The sequence below is a fragment of the Notamacropus eugenii genome, chromosome 6, assembly GCF_028372415.1.
Source record: "Notamacropus eugenii isolate mMacEug1 chromosome 6, mMacEug1.pri_v2, whole genome shotgun sequence".
Classification (NCBI taxonomy): domain Eukaryota; kingdom Metazoa; phylum Chordata; class Mammalia; order Diprotodontia; family Macropodidae; genus Notamacropus; species Notamacropus eugenii.
In genome coordinates, this window is record NC_092877.1 from 34754324 (window position 1) to 34773132 (window position 18809).

At 42.6% G+C, this 18809-nt stretch overlaps 1 protein-coding gene across 11 annotated transcripts in view; it reads left to right on the top strand.

The window, feature by feature from the left end:
* The window catches only part of IRAG1 (inositol 1,4,5-triphosphate receptor associated 1), a 149295-nt gene that overhangs the window by 10557 nt on the left and 119929 nt on the right, over nucleotides 1-18809 (top strand). For 2 of the 11 annotated variants that reach the window (XM_072619440.1, XM_072619443.1), the window contains exon 1: nucleotides 12665-13073. The exons of 3 other annotated variants lie outside the window; for them this stretch is intronic. Coding sequence is in view for 1 of the 8 variants with exons in the window: in XM_072619439.1 (XP_072475540.1) it covers nucleotides 12918-12984 (67 nt within the window). In the remaining 7 variants the exon portion in view is untranslated. Of the gene's footprint in view, nucleotides 1-12660; nucleotides 13074-18809 lie in introns of those variants that run through there. 6 more of the 11 variants (XM_072619447.1, XM_072619449.1, XM_072619444.1 and 3 more) reach the window with 4 other exon arrangements.

Consider the following 18809-nt stretch of genomic DNA (forward strand, 5'->3'; position numbering starts at 1 on the left):
CTCCCTTCACTTTCTCATCTGTAAAATAGACATAAAATATCTATAGCGCTTCCCTCAGAGCATTGTTACGAACGCTAACTTCACAGGTAGATGAGTAGCTGTAAAGTACTGAAACCATAAAACACTCTGTAAATATCAGTGATTATCATTAATGTTAGGAAATAATGATGCTCTTTTTAAGGTAGAAAGGCCCTCAGTCCAGTGTCATGAATTCTAGAATTGTTATATTGGGTATAAAATGGTGTTGATCATGTGAGTACTATTGTTATTAATAGAAAATCCTGAAGAACAGGAGAGGAAGTGTGGTGCAATCAGAAGTCCCCTGGGCTGATCCTGGCTCTGTTCTCCTAGCTGGTACCCTTTTCTGGTCCTCACCTCAGTTTCTTCACCTGAGAAATAGGAAGAAATGTACATATACTGTCTCCATTGCAGTGTTGATGGGTTGATCAGTAAACTGATAAATGGGAAGCACTTTGTAAACCTTAAAGAGCTATCTATGAGAGACAGCATGAACTCACCTCAGAGCCAGAGGAGGCCCTGGGTTCAAGTGTCATTCCCAACACACCCTAGTTGGGTGATCCAGGGCGATCTAAGAGCCTGCAATTTATCCCTTCCCCCACACTGCCTACTGTCCTATCCTTACATTTCTAAAACCTCAAACTTCCTTAGAAATACAGTGAAAACAAAACATGTAATTTCCACCAAAGGAAGGAGCACTTCCTTCTCCTCACCCTCCCAGCCTTCCTCGAAACAGCCTTTAGGAAAATTCAAAACTGAAACACATTTTCTACAAGGAGGTTCCCATCCACCCTAGCAATGGATGACACATTTAAAATGCAGAGAAGGAGGAAAGAAAAAGATAACAGAGGAGGCCTCAGCTCCAAAGTGAATTCTTTTGTCTAGCATGCTGTTTATTTTAAAAGTGAAAGTTCAAGGTTGGGAAAACAAGAAATTTGGATGAGGCTATGGTGAACTCTGAGACTTCAGACATTTTCCCATGTTCTGTCTATGCGCTCAGAGAGTCTCTTTTGTGACTCTGGTTGCTGGAGACATCACCAGGGACCAGAGGCTGCTGGACAAGGCAGGTATCATATTTTGGGGCAGAGGGAGGCAGAAATAGCCATGCCCATTCCATAGTCCCCCAGATGAAAGAAAAGTCTCCTTCTTGAGAGGTGAGAGCTTCTCACTCACTTAAGCCTGTCAATATGATTAAAAAGTGACATATTCACTCAGTGACATTCCAGGCAAATAGTCAGATGGATCTGGGAGATGAATTAATTGAGCTATCTGGGCAAGGTCCTAAAGAGACAGTCTGAGTTGACTTCTCCTACCACCTGGCCCTGGGCTGTTTTATACAATGGATGAAGTGCTACATTTGGAATCAGGAAGACCAGGATTCAAGTCTTGCCTCAGTTGCTTACTAGTTGTGAGACCCTGAACAAATCACTTAAACACTCTCAGCCTCAGTTTCCTCACCTGCAAAGATGGAGATAAGAATAGCGTCTGCCTCACAAGGTTATCATGCAGTATAAAGAGCTGTGCAAGCTTTAAAGAGCTATATGAATGCTACCATCACTAGTTGCTCTTTCCTTGTATTTACAGTTTTTCCAGCTGATGGGCCTCGACTGGCATAGTTTAGGTCCCCTAAGATCTGTGCTTAAGTGGAAACCTTGGTGCTCATTGAATGAGAAGCAGGGTAGGATGGAGCCAAGAAAGAACCACCCAGGTGAAGGTCCGAATCTGCTGTTCTTTGCCTAGGCACCTGTGGCACGCCCTGCAGGCATGCCTGTATTCCAGCTGTAAAGTTTAGGTACTGGGCATGTAATAGGAAGTTGCTCTACAAGAGGCAATGAGTCCAGACCATGAGAAATGCTGGTTCTGCTGCTCTTTGCCCTGCTCAGGCCACATCAGGAGTCCTGTGTTCTGGAGGCAAATATATTAGAATGAGTCTCAAAGAAGGTAACTGGGATAAGGTATTCAGGGAGGACTAACACCTCTAGTGGGAGGGCTTGCTGAGCCCTTTTCTGGGCTGCTCATCCACCTTTGGTGACCACTTATCACCCAATTTTTGTCTGTGGTTCTAAGGAGCTGCAGCACGCCTGAAGGCCACACCCCAATAAACCATCCTGTCAGTCTCCCAGGTTGAGGGTGACCTACCAGCCTCACACCCCTCAGTGAGTCAGGGGCTGTCTACTCCAAGCATGTGAAGGCTTTCCTCAGTGGAATGGGTGGATGAGAACAATTTAGTCCAGTGGCCATGAAGGCACGTGAAGCAGGCACTGTGGAGTGCTTACAGTTTGGTCAGGTAGCAAAGATGCCAAGGTCACCCCTGCATCCCAGGCCACTGCCAATCATCTTGACTTTTGTCCTGTCACTGAACTTTAATGACTCTGAAAAAGAGAGGAGGCTTATGACTTTGTGCAACTCTACTACCTCTCTTAAATCCAATTCATGAGCAAGGCAGCAACCAGTTATATCATTGGTCTTCTTCGAAGCCAAGGACAAACAACAACTATATGCCAACTACTGTGCTGTGGATGTGATATGATAAAGGGGAAAAAATGGTGGGAGTAGCTATCTAAAGAAGATCTGGTGATTTTAGTGGACCACAGACTCAATATAAACCTACAGTATAAACCTGAAGTATAATAAACTATACGGTATAACGCATCTGCTAAAAAATAAAGTTAGTATAATCTTATATTACATAAATAGAAGTATATTAATATAATAAAAAATTATATTTTCACTATTCTCTGGTTCTGGACATGTATTATATAAGACATGTATAGATTGAACAAGGGTGCAAAGGATATTGGAAACGATTCAATAGATAAAATAGGTTGAAGGACTTAGGAGTAATAGGGTTTGAGAACTCAGAGATAGAAGGGAATTTAATAGATTGTCTAGTCCAGCCTCTCAGTTTACAAAAGAGAAAGGTCAGGCCTGAAGTGGTTGTCATTGGCCCAAAGTCCCACAGGAACTAATAAATACCAGAGCTGAGATTTTAATCCAGGTCCTCTCACTCGTAATATACTTTCACTACTGTGTCATGCTTATGGGAGAAAAGTAATTTTTGGTAACAGAGTAGAGGACCATGATAGCTGTCCTCAGCTGTTCTGAAAGCTACCACAGTCGTGGTCTCTCCTTCTCTATTCCTGGAGCACTTTGTTGGGATTTCTCTTTTTTCCTATCACTCCCTACCTTTTATCATTTTTAGTTATTTTTTTTCCTATCATCAAAGCCTTTATTTTTCTCTCTCACTTTATCCATTCCCCACACTCCTTGTGGGGGAAAAGAAAAAAAAAGAAAACCCTAGTAACAAATATGAAATGTCAAACAAAACCAAGTCTTATGTCGGTCGTGTCTAAAAATGTGTTTCTTATTCCCCTCATTAGTCCACCTGTCAGGAGGTAGGGAGTATTCTTCATTATCAATCCTCTGGAGTCATGGAGGATCATTATATTGATTACAGTCCTTAAGTCTTTCAAAACAGTTTGTTTTTTGTAATGCTGCCATTGTAGTATAAATTGTTCTCCTTGGTCTGCTTCAGTTCATACAAGTCTTCCTAGGTTTCTCTGAAGCCTGCTTTTTATCATGCACGTTCGGTGTACAGACCATACCCACCCCCTTCCCCAGTTGAATATAAATTTCATGAAGCAAACATTGTTCTGTTTTTTATCTTTTTTTCCCCAGGGTTTAGCATTGTGCCTCAGAATGTTTGACTGTGATTAACAGACTTCCCATCAACTGGAACATGACACAAAGGCTTAACTTTTCTTTCATAATTAGTGCATTCTGTCTCTTTTAGAGGGTCACTGAGTTGCTGGCAATGTCCAAACAGAGGCTAGATGTGTTATAGGAAAAAATTCCTCCATGAGTAGGATGGTTAAACTAAATAATCATCCTTTGGCCACCCTCCTCTGGTCCTGCCCCAGTTTGTCAATACCATTCCTAAAACAACAACTTGAAACAGGAAGACCTGGATTCAAATTCTGCCGCTTAATATTTACATGAACCAGGGAAAGTCATTCACTCTGTACCTCAATTTCTTCCTATGTAAAATAAGAGGATGGGACTTAATGGTCTCTAAGGTCCCTTCCAGCTTTAAATCTATAATCGTATGAACTGAAACCTAAAACATCATGTCAGCATACTTCTCACCAGTTTAAGAGAGCAAGGTCCATTTGAGAAAGCTCTCCATTCATTAGATCCTAGGCATCTCAAGACCATAGATTTAGAGCCAAAAGGGAGTGTAGAGGTCACTGAGTTCATTCCCTTCATTTTACAGATAAGGAGACTGAGGTTTAGCCAGGATAAGACAGCTAGGTGTCAGCAGACTATCTGGCCTGTCCTAAGAGAGAGTTGATGGAAACTTTCCAGGCATCCTAATCCTTCTTCCTTTCATGCAGTAGCTCAGAGTTGAGTCCCTAAATAGGGGCCTGTGACTAAGCATGGAAGCTGACTGACCATGTTCATTTGGAAGACATTCATTTTAACAAGTCTCCTTGGGCTCATTAAAAGAAGAAAATGGAAAAATTGACTCTGTACTGATAGTCTAGATCCTGTTCAGGGTCCAATCCTCCCCTCCTTAGCCTCAGTGTCCTCAAAAATGATTTTGCAGAAGGATTCTCATTTTCTATAGCTTCAGAAGTTGAGCCTCAAGGATGGAACATCCAACAGGTCAATAGATCACATCCTTTTGAGGAGCAGATGCTTTGGGGAAGGATCACATGCATGAAGAGCAAGGCTGGATATCCATGCAGCCCTGAGGACAAGGTAGATATAGCCTGGTGATGGTTCATGTTCTTCCAAGGGTTAAAATCTGGCTTTTAGAACTATATGAACAGCTCTGCACAGGCCCCTTCCAGGTCTCAAGGACTCAAACCATCATCCAAAAGTGAAGACACATGAAAACAATAGGTTGGGCCCCTGACTCCCCAAAAAGGATGTAATGCACTAATTTTAGAGGGGGAAATTCCACAGCCATGTTCCAGTTGACAAGAAGCCTGGTGACCACAGTCAAACTCTCCTGCTCATCAAATGAATTAAGTTAGTTCTTTCCCTGCCCAATTTATGGCCTGCTTGGTATGTTAGGTCTAGACCCAGTGGACACCTACTTCCTGTGTGGCCTTTGAGCAAATTGCCTTGGTTTCTTCTTCTGTAAAATGATGAGGTTGTACTAGATTTCAGAGACAGCTAGGTCATGCAATGGATGATTATTGGACCTAAAGTCAGAAAGATCAGAGTTCAAATCCAGCCTTATACACTGACTAGTTGTGTGGCTCTGCACAAGTCACTTAACCTTTGTCTGCCTCAATTTCCTCAACGGTAAAATAATTGCTTGTGTGAATCAATGAGACCATATTTGTAGAGCCCTTTGACAAGCTTTAATAAACCATAGGTTCCTAAAGTGGGCAATTCTGGTCCCTAGGGGCACTGAAATGATCCAGAGGAGCAGTAGTAGCCTTGGCTGTTATTTGGGGGACATTGAATAAAAATAAGGGAATGGTGGAAGCGTAATATAAGAGGAAAAAACAAAAAAATTTTGAAAAATCATTCATACCTGTTTCATCTGTTGTGTAACAGAGTGAAAGTCATAGTGATTACATTATACTCCAAATAAACACACAAAATGCAAGTTATAACTGATCAGTGATCAAGTCCACCAACAGGTCTTAACAAGCAAGTGTTGGCAGGCAAGAGCGTTGTCAAGAAGTCCAGCATGCATCAGTAGGAATACGTGTGTAATGACTTGTTTATAATACAATACTATACAGTAACATGACACAACATTACATCATCAAAATTTCAACACAGGAAAAATCCCACAAATTTATAATGGATGAATAAATTTAAGATGTGTCATTTAAAAAATTTTTATATTTTTTTGAAATGTTGCAGATTAAAAAAAAAACAGTTAAAGGATTAAAGAAAGTAGATTTCCAGCAGGATGCTGAGTAATTTCTTTTTTTTTAAAAGGGTACAATAGGCCAGATAAATTGGGGAACCTCTGCTTTAAGGTCTATAAAAATGCTACCTACTACTATGATTATTTAGAAATTTTTCTAGGTTCTAAATCTATGATCTGTGATTCCTCTCAAGTTGCTGTTGACCATCCTAGATGATTCTGAATTGGTTTTCTGTAGGGTGTGTGTGGGGGTGGTGGTAAGGGGGGCTCTCAGAAGGAATGATGCCTGTGAAAAGCTTTGGTTTTTGTTAACAATAACAACAGTGGAGTTTACAATCCAACTTTATAATTTCAATGTCACCTTCATACATTATCATTCAGTCCTGTGAGGTAATTAAGTAAGGGAAAGAGATTATTGCTCTTTTACAGATGAGAAAATTCAGAGAGGAAGAAAGTGGCCCAGGGTTATGGAACTGGTACATGGTAGGGTGAGAGCATGGAGTCAAATCTTCTGACTCCAAGTTCAGTGGTTGGACAAGCGGGGGCCTTCCATTTCCAGAAAGAGTAGTGTCTGATGGCTAGGCTGAGACCAGCTTGCAGAAGGAATGACAGATTGCCAAACGGACCTTTGTAGTTTTTAGTGCCAGGAGACTTGCATGTATGGAAGAGCGGACTAAATGTTTGTTGAATGAATGATGGTGTGAATGAATGAATGCATTCTATAACACTTTAAAAAATAGTTTTGTTTCTTTAAGATCCTGCTGACACAGATTTTTTCCTCCTAGCCTGAAATTTCAGGTAACAGTGGAATGAACATAAATCCAGCAACTAGACTTCCCTTAGGAGTAGAAAGCAGAAAGAAATTAGGAATCCAACTTCATTATTAGCCTTTTTCTGTAAAAAGGTATGGGGCATCTAGGTGGTCCACTTCCTGGAGTCAGGAAGATTCATCTTCCTGAGTTCAAATATGGCTTCAGTTACTTATTAGTTGTGTAACCCAGGGCAAGTCACTTTAATCCTGTTTCCCTCAGTTTCCTTATCTGTAAAATGAACTGGAGAAAAAAAATTACAAATCACTCCGGCATCACTGCTAAGAAATAAAAGTCACAGAATTATGACTGAAAAATGACTTAACAATAATAAAAAGATATATTAAAGCTGCATAAATCTTTAATACATCTAAAATGACTGCCCTTGCTTTAAAAACTGGAGTCAAGATATGGTATAGAGTGGGGATTCTTAACCTGTGTCTGTTGACTTTTATTTAAGTATGTGTATATACATACCTCTATAGGTAGGCATATACATACACACATATTTATGTATGCATATATATATATAATATATTTCAAAATAATTGATTTCCTTTAGAACCTCATATATTTTATTTTATGGATTTAAAGAGATTATTCTGAAAAGGGGTCTATAGGCTTCACTAGACAGCTAAAGAGGCTTATGACACAAAAAAAAGGTCAAGAATTCCTAATTTGGTGCAAGATCTAAAGATGCCATCTAACTCTTCCCTTTCAGACTTTTTCTCATGTTATTGCTCCTCCAACATGTCTTTCCATGCTCCAGGCAAAGTCACAAAGAAAAAAAACCCAATAGGTGAAGAGGGAGATAGGCGACGTTCCAGGCCCAGCAAACTAGAAAAAGGTACCGTGCAGACTGAAAAGCAAAATTTAGGTTCAGGAGGTTTAGAACAGTGTCAGGAAGATCTGAGTTAAAATCTGGCCTTGGGTACTTACTAGCTGTTACCCTGGGCAAGTCACTTCACGCTGTTTGCCTCAGTTTCCTCATTTGTAAAATGAGTTGAAGAAGGAAACAGCAAAACCACTCCAGTATCTTTGCCAAGAAAACCCCAAATGAGGGCACAGAGTCAAATGTGGCTGAAAACAACTGCACGGGGACAGTCAGCATAGTTTTGTGACTTCCCCCAGGTGGGTTCAGCAGCTGTAATATTAATGAGATTTATGTTAATATGAGATGGTTCCCCCATTAATAGGTCTCACCTGGAGCCCATTAAGGGAAGCTTGATTAGGGGAGACTTCTTTTGTAGGAAAGCCCACACCTTTTGTTAATTGATAATGAGGCACTGGGTCACAAGAGCTGGCCTCCAGTTCTGAAAAGTGTATATATACTCTGAAGCGAAGTTTTGGTTTGAAATGCCAGATGAGACTCTGGGTAGCCATTAAGGAGGCCCCCTCCAAAACCCAGATGTGGGTGCTTCTCTCTCTACGTGTGTGTAACGGTCAGATAGTTGGATCTGTCTATTGATCTGTGATGTATGTATTGCTTATGACCATAAGAAATTAGAAACCCTGTCTGTTGATCTTTATTTCTCTGCTTGTATTTTCTCTGTAGTTAAATGTGATTAAAGAAGATTGTTGATCCCTCAAAAGTTGCTTTCCTGTTAGAAAAACAGATCTAAGAACCTGTGCAGCAGGCCCTCCTGTGTGCACCGGTGCTTGCTGCTACAGCAGCACATGAATATAATCTGAGGAGGTGGGAACATGAGTGTGTCACGATGGGCTCTGCTCCTCACTGCCTGCTCCTGTGGCTAACTCATTGTCTCCCTTGGCTTTTGGGTCAGGATCCATGTTCCCATTTCCTTTCCCCTCCTTTCTCAATGACTAGACAAACTCACACAATGTTGCTTTGCTTTGTCCCCTGGACTCTGCCTGCATTGGATGTTCTTTCTCCTTGCTGCTCATGTCTATCCCTGGGAAGGCCTTGGAGCCTCCAGCTGGTCCCAGAGTTGGCTCTGACTGCGTCCTTTTCTAGTCTGGGAAGATTCCTGAAGGATCAGACAAGCTCTGGGTCTCCTGAGTGTTCTCTATGATGTGTGAATCCGAACAATAATAGCTACCATTTCTATAATGCTTTAAGTTGGGCAGAGTGTTTGTAAATATGGTCTCATTTTATCCTCACAACAACCTTGGGAAGCAGGTCCTATATTTATCCCATTTTACAAATAAGGAAGCTGAGGCTCAAGTGACTTGCTCATGGGCCTAAAACCAGTAAATATCAGAGATGGAATCTGAACCCAGGTTTTCTTGATTCCATGTCTAGCATTCTACCCACTCTAGCTTAGGTTGATTGCCTGTGGGTGTAGCAGAGCATCTGTGCTGGTGTATAATTGTATAAGAGTGTATGGATGTGTTGTGAATGTACATGAGTGTTTGGAAGTGAGAGTATGCTAGTATGTACAAGTGTGTTTTTGAGACTGGGTGAGTGTCTATATGACTCTGGGTAGGCAGGCAGAGAATCAGTCAGCCTCCCCAGGAATTCTAAGAGATAGGACAGCTACCAAAAGTGACCCCAGCATGATCAACAGGAGTCATTAAATTTAGGATGTCATGTAGATAGATACCAGAAAAATGGGATTCAGCATTGAAAACTGTGAACTCACTGATTCTCAATTTACTGGTAGGAAATCTCAGTTCTCCATGGCAGAGAGAAAGCTACCAATACACAAAGGCTCTGGAGTACCAAGCTGATTGTAAGAACTGGGAACCCTCTCAGAGATTATGAAGTTTAATCCCCTTCAGAGCTACAACTAAGGTGGGGTGACTGGGCCTTTCCTCCAGGTAGCCAAAATTTAAAGAGCTCTGGATCTACTTATTTCTTCATAGATAGAATCAATTGAACTTAGTATCCAACTAGCTAGAAAAATTAGATAAAAGAGAGGCTTCAGTATGATAGTTTCCTCCCCCAGCAACTGTATCATAGTGTATCTTTTCTCTGGCCCTGAACTGTCCTGATCTCTATCCCAGTGGTGGCCTTTCCATCAGTGGTTTCATGGTAACCCAAGGTCTTTCCTATTCCACCCCCTCATCAGTTCTTTCAGTCTTTCTTTCCTCCAAAAGACCTTGTATCCTAACGTCCAAGGTCAGATCCTGAAATCTCCCCTATTCCAACTGAATGCGACTTAAAAAGTTGTTGTGGGAGATGTCTTTCATGATTTCATGTTTCTTCCAGTTATCAGATTTGCTGGTTACAGTACTGATTCCCATTATTTTAAAGAAGAGACAAGGATGGGAAACATTGGTGGGAATGGTGACTGGATGCAGCAGGTTAGTAAAGGTAGATGAGCTGAGATCACCTTTATTTTGAATGAAATCAGTTTTGCTGGTATTCAATTTAACAGCTGTTTAAAGACAAATGCTGAAATACCTCATCAAAAGAACTATCCCTGTTCAATGGACAAATACAATATAGCACTTAAAATTATTAAAAATTAGCTTATATACTTCATGTATTCAGCTCAGAGAAATGAAGTTTCTCATGGTAATTTTCTGGATAACTGAAGTTCACCATGTAAAGTATCAATTTTAAAAATTTAACCATTTTAGATAGAAACCTTTCTCTAACTGTATCTCTTATTTCCCCAACCTCTTAAACAGAGTGTACTTAACCCTTTCTTTGACTCAGGGTAATAATGACGCACACCAATTATTACTGTACTGGGATTAGAGGAAGTCACTGAGGTTTGCAGGATTATTCATCTTTAACTGAATGGCAATGCTTTCTCCCCCAGTTATTCTGTGTGCTTTTTGTGTTATCTATGGTATCCTTTGCTGTCACTTCTTGGTGTTATCAATAACCAAGAGAATTAAAATTGTGTCTCAAATAAGCAAATGGAGTTTAAATGAGAGAATGAGGAGTTTTCCAATGAATAAAAGGCATGAGCCTTATGGACCTTATGACACCTCTTTTGGCTGATCAATGGTCTCTTTTCTTTCTTTCTTTTTCTTTTCTTTTCTTTTTTTTTTTTTTTGCTTACTGCCAGGTTCTTGGTGGTGTTCTGGATAGTTGAGGTTGCTGCATAGGCAGCTCTGAACAAGTGAGTTATTACTGTATCCACATCAGCAAAGCAATGTTAGTATGGACTGTTAGCCAGGATGAGGCAATATCCTCGTTACCAAGAAGCAGACATCCTAAGGGTATTCATTAAACGGAGATTCGCTGAGCCCATAAAGTCTGTCAGAAGATGTTGGGCTAATACCAATAGGAGCTTCTTCTGGCTTCTCTGCTGGTTTTTCTTCCTTAGGTGCACTAGTAGGTATATGTTCATAAGCTGCTCCTGCTGGTGTTGAAGTGACAGATGTAGGTGTAGGGGCAGGAGCTGAGGGCTGGGAAGGAGTTGGAGCTTGAGCCTCACATGTTGCTGTAGATGAACTAACAAGATCGATGAACTAACTAGGGTAGTGGGAGCAGGATTTGACTGTTGAGTTGTCACTGGTGATGGTGTAGAAGCAGCTGCAGCTTTGGGTTTGGTCATCATCATCATTATCACCACCACCACAAAGTTCTTCTCAGCAATTTTGTATTCTTTGAGAGCAGTATCATTGTTGAGGATTTTGCCTGCATGAATTAATTTTTGGCCTGCTACTGGAAAGGCATCCTTTCCCTTTTCAGATTCAATCTTCTCTTTCAGTGCCTTAAGCGTCTCCTTGGGGTTGATGTGGATCTTGAAGGTCTGTTGAGGGAGGGTCTTCAGAGTGATCTGCATGGTGTGGCTACCGCCCCCAGATGCCATGGTTGCTGTGGGCTCAGTTGGCCCGAGGTCAAGGTGGCTAGTGGGATCGGTCATGTTCACCCTTCGGGGTGGACTCTTCCCTGGGCCTGGGCCCAATGCGATTCTCACTGTCACTTGATTGGCCACAGTTGCCTTTTCTCCAAGGCACAGGGCCAACGGGGAGTCCGCCCTCAGAAGTTTTGGGGCAGGTCTGAGAGGCAGTGAGTGAATCCCCTAGTTCATCAGGGCCTGGTCACCACCATCATGACTCGCTTTGACATTCAACTGAGATCACTTTTGCCTGGTTAGTGTAGGTTTCATCCTAAAAAATGCCTGCCGTCTGTGATGATGGGGACCAGCTCTGGTGTGCTGGACTGACGTCAAGTAGGCTTTCTAGAGCCAATTGTAAAGCTTTCATTGTGAGCATTTATACCTTGGAAATCAACAAATACTGAAAATCAGGGCTTGATTTATTGCTTTGCTGATTGTCTAGACTTAAGAAAGTCGTAGTGAAAATGTTCTCAACGCAGCTTAAACATAGTGTGTCCTATGTTCTTGTTGGGGAAGAGTTGGTTGTTGAGCATTAGTGAACACACCCTTGACTATAGACCACAACAAGTGGGAGCCCAGAGTCCTGAATCGTGGAACACTGACCAGGCTGCTCTCTGGGCAAAAACATTTTTACAGGTGGATAGAAGACTATGCAGTCATTTTAGTTTCTCCTTTCTTATGGATCAGGAACTCCAGAGCTTTGGGCCCCAGCAAGGCCACACCCAGGGAGAATGGGGTTTAGTAAACCAGGAAGGCCTGGCAGGCTAAGGTTAAGTAAGATCAGCCCTTGCAGATTGGGCAGCTGTCTGACTTGGATCTGCTGGGCCCCTTGATGGATTAGCCATTGCCAACTCCCTCCTTGAGCTGCCCAAGGATTTGAGGTAGGACCAGAGCTCTGAGGGCACGCTACAGCCCCATTTGTCTCCTTCCTTCCTTGGTCATGACTCCCTCCATCTCCCCTTGTAGGCTTTTTGAGTAAAAGATCCCCTCCATGTTTGGCCTGGTTCTAAGCCAGAATCTTTTAAGGACCCAGGCGCTTTTTACAGACCAGTTGCTTGTGTAGCCAGAAAGAGCAAGATGTGCCCAAGACATGGTATGGGGGTAGCAATGAGCCTAGCAGTCCCCTAAGGACGAAACAGGCTGCATGTGCGTATGGAGTGTAGGGGGGAAGGGACTGGGGAGTGCCTGCTTTTCATTCTTAGCAGAGGAACCCTGGTCCAGTCCCAGCCCAGCCCGGCCTCCCGGAGCCTCCCTGGGGGGCTGGGCTTTAGGAGTCCCTGAAACAGGAGAAAGGGGCTTGAAAGAATGTGAGGCTTTCTATCAGCTCCCTGCCAGGGCAGGACAGGCAGGCAGGCTGCAAGGCTGGGAGTGAAGAGGGAGGCCCTGGAGGGAGCAGCTTACAGCCAGCGGAGCCAGATGTAACATTGACCTTAAATGGTAAAAGCTCCCCAGAGTGGAAGAGAGGCTGGCCAGAGGGGGAAAGGGGCTAACTCAATGCTAGGTAAGTAAGCCGGGAACCCAGAGTAACCTGCTTCCTCCTGCCTCCTCCTGCCTCACACACAGGAGGGAATCAAGTCTGACTCCTTAAAGGTACAGTGCATCCTTACTGTCTTGCTCCATTGACTGGGGAGACTTTTCTTTGTGTTGAGTTTTGACTGGAGTGTGTAGGGTTTTTTTTCCTTTAAAAAAGGGGGAGTGGGATGAATCTTGCCAAACAATGTTAATCAGCTCTGTTCTTGTAATGAGTGAGGAAGCCCCAGGGTGAGGAAGATAAAGACCAGGTCCTGGCATCCTGCCCTGGAGACCAAGGGAGGAAAGCAGTGGGGGTGGGGGGCTAAATGAGGGTAGGTGAGTGGGGGGAGATGTCAGCCTGAGCTACCTAGGGCTTGGTTCCCAAAGCAAGGCCCATTTGGACGGGGCTGGTGGTATGTCCTCAGAGCTTTCTGTTGGGTGAGGGCTCACTGTGGCCAAGGGCAAGGGGCAAGGGTGAGGGTTCCCTTCCTTCCTGCTTGTCCTCAGCAGGGCAGCCTCAGCAGGGGCTGTCTGGGCCCCGGCTGTGCCCCAGAGGATTCATTCATTCTCAGAGTAATTTCATGCATCAGGGACAGCCGAGCCTCAGTAGCAGGTAGATCGACTTGTCATCTTTCCCAAGAGGGCTGACAGCCAACATGCCCCTCAGCTGTTTGCTCTGCTTTAAGGTTGGGACAAATACCCATAGCTCAAGAGTTCAGGCTGAAGACAGAGCTGCAAGTCATTCCTCTCGCAGCAGCAGCAGTCAGTCAGCCACCCCTTTTCTTCAGATGACCGAGCAGCATCTTTGAATTTACCAAATGAATTTCTTGAGCTTGAACTCCTCCCCTGGTGTCTGGCCAGATTTCCCAAGGAGAAAGATAGGGAAAGGTCTCATCCAACTGTTAGAAAGCCTCAAGGGGCAAGAGATTTACAGGTGGGCTTTGGACTCTGTCCAGGTGCTGGAAAGAACTCTTTCAACCTTTTGCTGGTTTGTGAAGGATTGACTCTTTTCCCTTGATGAAAAATGTTTTCATATTGAATCTTTGGATCCTTTCTGGGCCTTGGTTTCCACATCTGTACAATGTGAGAATTATACTAAGTCAACCTTAGTGTAGTAGAAACAGTCATGTGATTTGGGTTCTAGACTTGGCTTCAGGAGACCTTGGGCAAGTTACTTCTCTTTTTCATTAGATCATAGAGAATCTGTGGGTCTCAATTTTCCAGTTTGTAAAATGGGGAGATGCTAGTGTTGGTCCTGTGATTAGGTGAATGGTTCCTTCCAGCTCTAAGACTGTATGAATCTATAAAATCATGGTAGGATTGATTTGTAGCAAAGAAAAGATGCATTGAGGGAGGGAGATGCAGGGCTCTGGCCAGTGTAAGTAGTTGTTATATTTGTGTTTGACAGTTAAGAGGTAGGTATCTATCTTGACAAATTAAGGTTTCACTACATCTTCTCTTCTAAGAATGCTCCTAGGGAAAGGATGGATGTTTGCTCATTGCTATGAAGCAGGAATTCTTAACCTTTTGGGTGTCACGGACCCCTCTGGCAGTCTGGTGAAGCCTGTGGAATCCTCAGAATATTTTTTAAATGCCTCAAATAAGATACATAGCATTACAAAGGAAACCAATTATATTGAAATACAGTTATTATAATGGTTTTTTAAGTTCAGGGACCTCAGAACCAAGGTTATAAAGGAAGATGGATCTCTTAAACTTTTTTTTCTGGAATATGATCTCTTAGATCAGTAAGTAACCTAGTCAGTATGATTCTTTCTAGGTTTAGTATATTAATTCTTGGAGAAACATAAATTGTTACACCTTTTGTGATAGCTAACCTTTGATTACATCATCTCACTTGACTCTCAGTGGTGAATTTGATGCTAGCTATTATCTGTATTATGCTACATTATTATCCCATGTTATGGGTGAAGAAACTGAGTCTGTGTGAGGTTAAATGATTTGCCCATGGCCACACAGCTAGTGACTGTCAGGGTCAGGATTCGAATCTAGGCTGTTCCTATAATGCTCTAACCATTTGGCCACAAATGAGAGAGTACAGCTCATAGTTAAAGATTGAGGAGAACATGACATAGGAAACTATTTTTCTTACCTATTGAATTCAATAAGGTATAATAAGAAACATCTGTTCCTGATCCTTTGACTTCTGATACTTAGATGACGAATGGGAGAAGGGACCAAAGATTGACCAAGTTCTTGGTTACTCAGAATTTACACACAAACTCAGTAGCAATGATATTGACTAACCTTATTAACCAATCAGCCAATATTTACTTATTGATGATGATGCATGGAATACAAAGACAAAAGTGTATTGAAATACATTTGTATTGAAATTCTGGCTGTCCTTAAGGACCTTACATTCTACTGAAAGGGATATAATAAGCACCTATAGGTAGATACAAAATAAAAACGAGGTAGGTTTTGGAGGGGAGTGCCCTGGCTCTGAGTGACTGGGGAAAGGCTGCTGTTTCAGCAAAGATAGATAATCTGAAATGTGAGTATAGAGAAATAAAATACAAGGCACCGACATCTGCTTACAGAAGTGGACTTGGGGAAGAGTTTAAAAATGAAGAGTTTAGGAGCAACCTCTGCTGAAACTGGATGTATCCAGAGGTTTTCGTATTGTTGCATTTTCTTCCCATAGACTTGTTACCACTCTGTGCAGGAAACATATAGGCTCATGAGAGCTCTTAGATTAAGTGCTAGAAGGGACTTTAAAAGTCATTGAGTCCAGTTCCAAGGAAACTGACACCTAGAGGGTTAAATATTTTGTCCAAGGACACACAGGAAGTAGTCAGGTAGTAGGAGGTGGGATTTGAACCCAAGTCTTTTGATTGCAAAGTCAAGGATATTTGCAATGAACCAGCAAAAGCTGGGAAGGATTAATATCTGGCCAGCTATCTCTCAGCCTCAGAAACAGACTTTTGGTTCATATCATTTACTAGGTTAAACAAGGCACTGGTTTTCAACAGATTCTGCCACTGAGGCTTAGGACACAAGTATCACATCCTGTCTGCAGGGGATAGATTGAATCGAAAAGCATTTACTAAGTATCTGCTATGTGCCAGACAAGCAACCTTTCTTCCTCCCCACTTCCTGATTCTCTGAGATGTCTCTGGCAAGGTCAGAGGTCTCCATGGTACCATGGGATCATCCCTTCAGCCACATTCTAAGAGCTAAGAGCCATTCAGTTCACACAAGATTTAAAAAAAAAAAAGCTGTATTCTCTTTCATGGTATGGAGCAGTTGTATTGCCTTCCTTTGGATAGCGATATAGCGAGTATGTGGGACCTTTGTACATAGCGTTAGGAAGCATCCAGTGCAGACTGCCAGGGACAGGAGAGATCAGTAGCACTGTCATTCTCCCCATGACAAAACCTTGACTTATATGCACCAGGGCATGTTTGCCTTAGGTGAAATCCGTAAAGACCTTTAAGGACAGGCAGCTATCCCATCCACTTGACTTTTGGGGCTGAGACACTGGGGATGTGTCCTTTCATCTCATGTTTGCCTGTGACTTTGGACTACCTTGCTTTGAAAACAAAGGGATTCTTCATGGGAGAAGGGAAGTGAGTCTGTCCACCTGAGCATCTGGCAGTGATTCAGTGACTAAATGCTTTGTGTGAAAGCATTGTGTTGGTTGTATCCTCAGAGCAGAATTCACACCTTCTGGGAGTCCTGGAGTGTGTAAGCAGGGATAAATCACCACCTGGAAAAGGGAAAAGAAATGAATAAAACCAGAAGATGAGAGATCAGGCATAACACTGGATGATAGTGTGAATTCAAGTCCATTCAATAAGCAATTATTAAATACCTACCATGTGTCAGGCAACATGCTAAGTGCAGGAGATACAAAGACACAATATTAGTAGAAAACTAAGACTATACTAAATGTTAAATGTTATTGGAAAACCAGTAATGGATGATGGAATAATGATATAAGCTAGGAGATAAGTACTGGGTAACTTGTATGGCCAGAAGATATCCCAGGGGTCAAGGGCTACCTTCTATGTGAGGCCTGTTCTGCTCTTACTACATGTTAGTGCCTTCCTTCCCCAAATTCCCTGGCATCTATTTTGCATGTACTAATATGCGTACATATATACATATGGGTATACATAAAATGTGTATTGTTGTTCAGTCTTTTCAGTCATGTCCAATTCTTTGTGACCCTATTTGGGGTTTTCTTGGAAGAGATACTGAAATGGTTTGCCATTTCCTTCTCATTTTACAGATGAGGAAACTGAGGCAAACAGGGTGAAGTGACTTGCCCAGGGTCACACAGCTAGTAAGTGTCTGGGGCTGGATTTGAATTCAAGTGTTCCTGATTGCAGGCCTTGAACCCTATCCACTGTACCACCTAGCATGTGTGTGTATACTGTCTCCTGAGATACAATGTCAAATCCTTGGGGACAGTGACTGTTTTGATTTTGTCCCTATGTTCTCAGCACTTACCATAGTACATATCCATCACATACTAAATGTTTACTGATAAATTAAAAAACCTACTATGTGAGATGTGGTCCTGAAGGGAATACAAAGAGAGATAAGATACTAATATCTAGGAGGAAAGATAAGACACACACCTGAAAACTGCTGATGTGAGACCATCACATAAGGCAGCAACATAAGTAGCTCAGTGGATAGAGCCCTGGGCCTGGAAGTCAGGGAGACCTGAGTTCAAATTCAACCTAAGACACTTAGTAGCTATGTACCCTAGGCAAGTCACTTAACCCCATTTGCCTTAGTTTCCTCCTCTGTAAAAGGAGCTGGAGAAGGAAATGGCAAACCACTCCAGTATCCGTGGAATCTTGAAGGTTTGGACATGACTGAACAGCAGTGAACAAAACAAGGTACAAACTGAGCGCTGGGTGAATTGTTGGCATATTTAAGTATCCATTACTTAAATATCTAGTTGTCCAGAGGCTTCCCTTCTTGACAGAGATACAAAGGGACACTTCTTGAGAAAAGCTTGGGGATTGCCTTTCATGTTATCTTCAAGAACTGTGGGTGTAAGAAAAAAGCATGCTGTAGGTAGGGGAAGGAGCACTGGTCAGAAAATCTGGCTTTGGGGCCCAGTTCCACACCTTACTACCACAGTGACCTGAAGGCCAAGTCATTTAGTCTCCCTGGGCCTCAGTTTCTTTATTTATAAAATAAGGAAGGTGGATGAGATGATTTGGTTCAGAGACTTAGAAGCCTCTCTATTCTAGACTCTTCCCCGCCCCCCCCCCATTTTGTAGATGAGAAAAGTGAGTGACTTGTCCAAGGTGACTTGGACAGCAAGTGACGGAGACAAGATTTGAACCCAGCTCCTCTGACTTGAGAGTCAGCATTTTTTCCTAAGTTTCCTTCCAGGTCTACGTAAGCCCCTTTTCCTACTTTTCTTTACTGATTGACAAAATGGTGTGATAGAATAAGCCCTGATGGGCCTGGGGATTCCAAGGAGGTTGTAAATCTGTGTTCCTCCATTAACTCACAGACAAGTTGCTACCCTTTCTCTCCCGTGCTTTCTGGGCCTCAACTTCCTTCTCAAAGGGGGATGAGTTTGATGCATCCCAAGGTCCCTTTCAGCCGAGACAGGCTGAGATTCGGATAAGGACGTCTCATTGCATTTCTAAAGCTCCAGTGCTTAAATCTAGCCATGGGAGCCCATATCAGGGATTATTTTGTATACTAAAGATCAGCCATCTGGACCCTCCTGGACTCCACTCTTTTTTGTCCCGGGAGGTTGTTTTGTTCCAAGGGAATGGTCCTATTTATTGCCCACAGCAAGCTCCATTAAGAGGG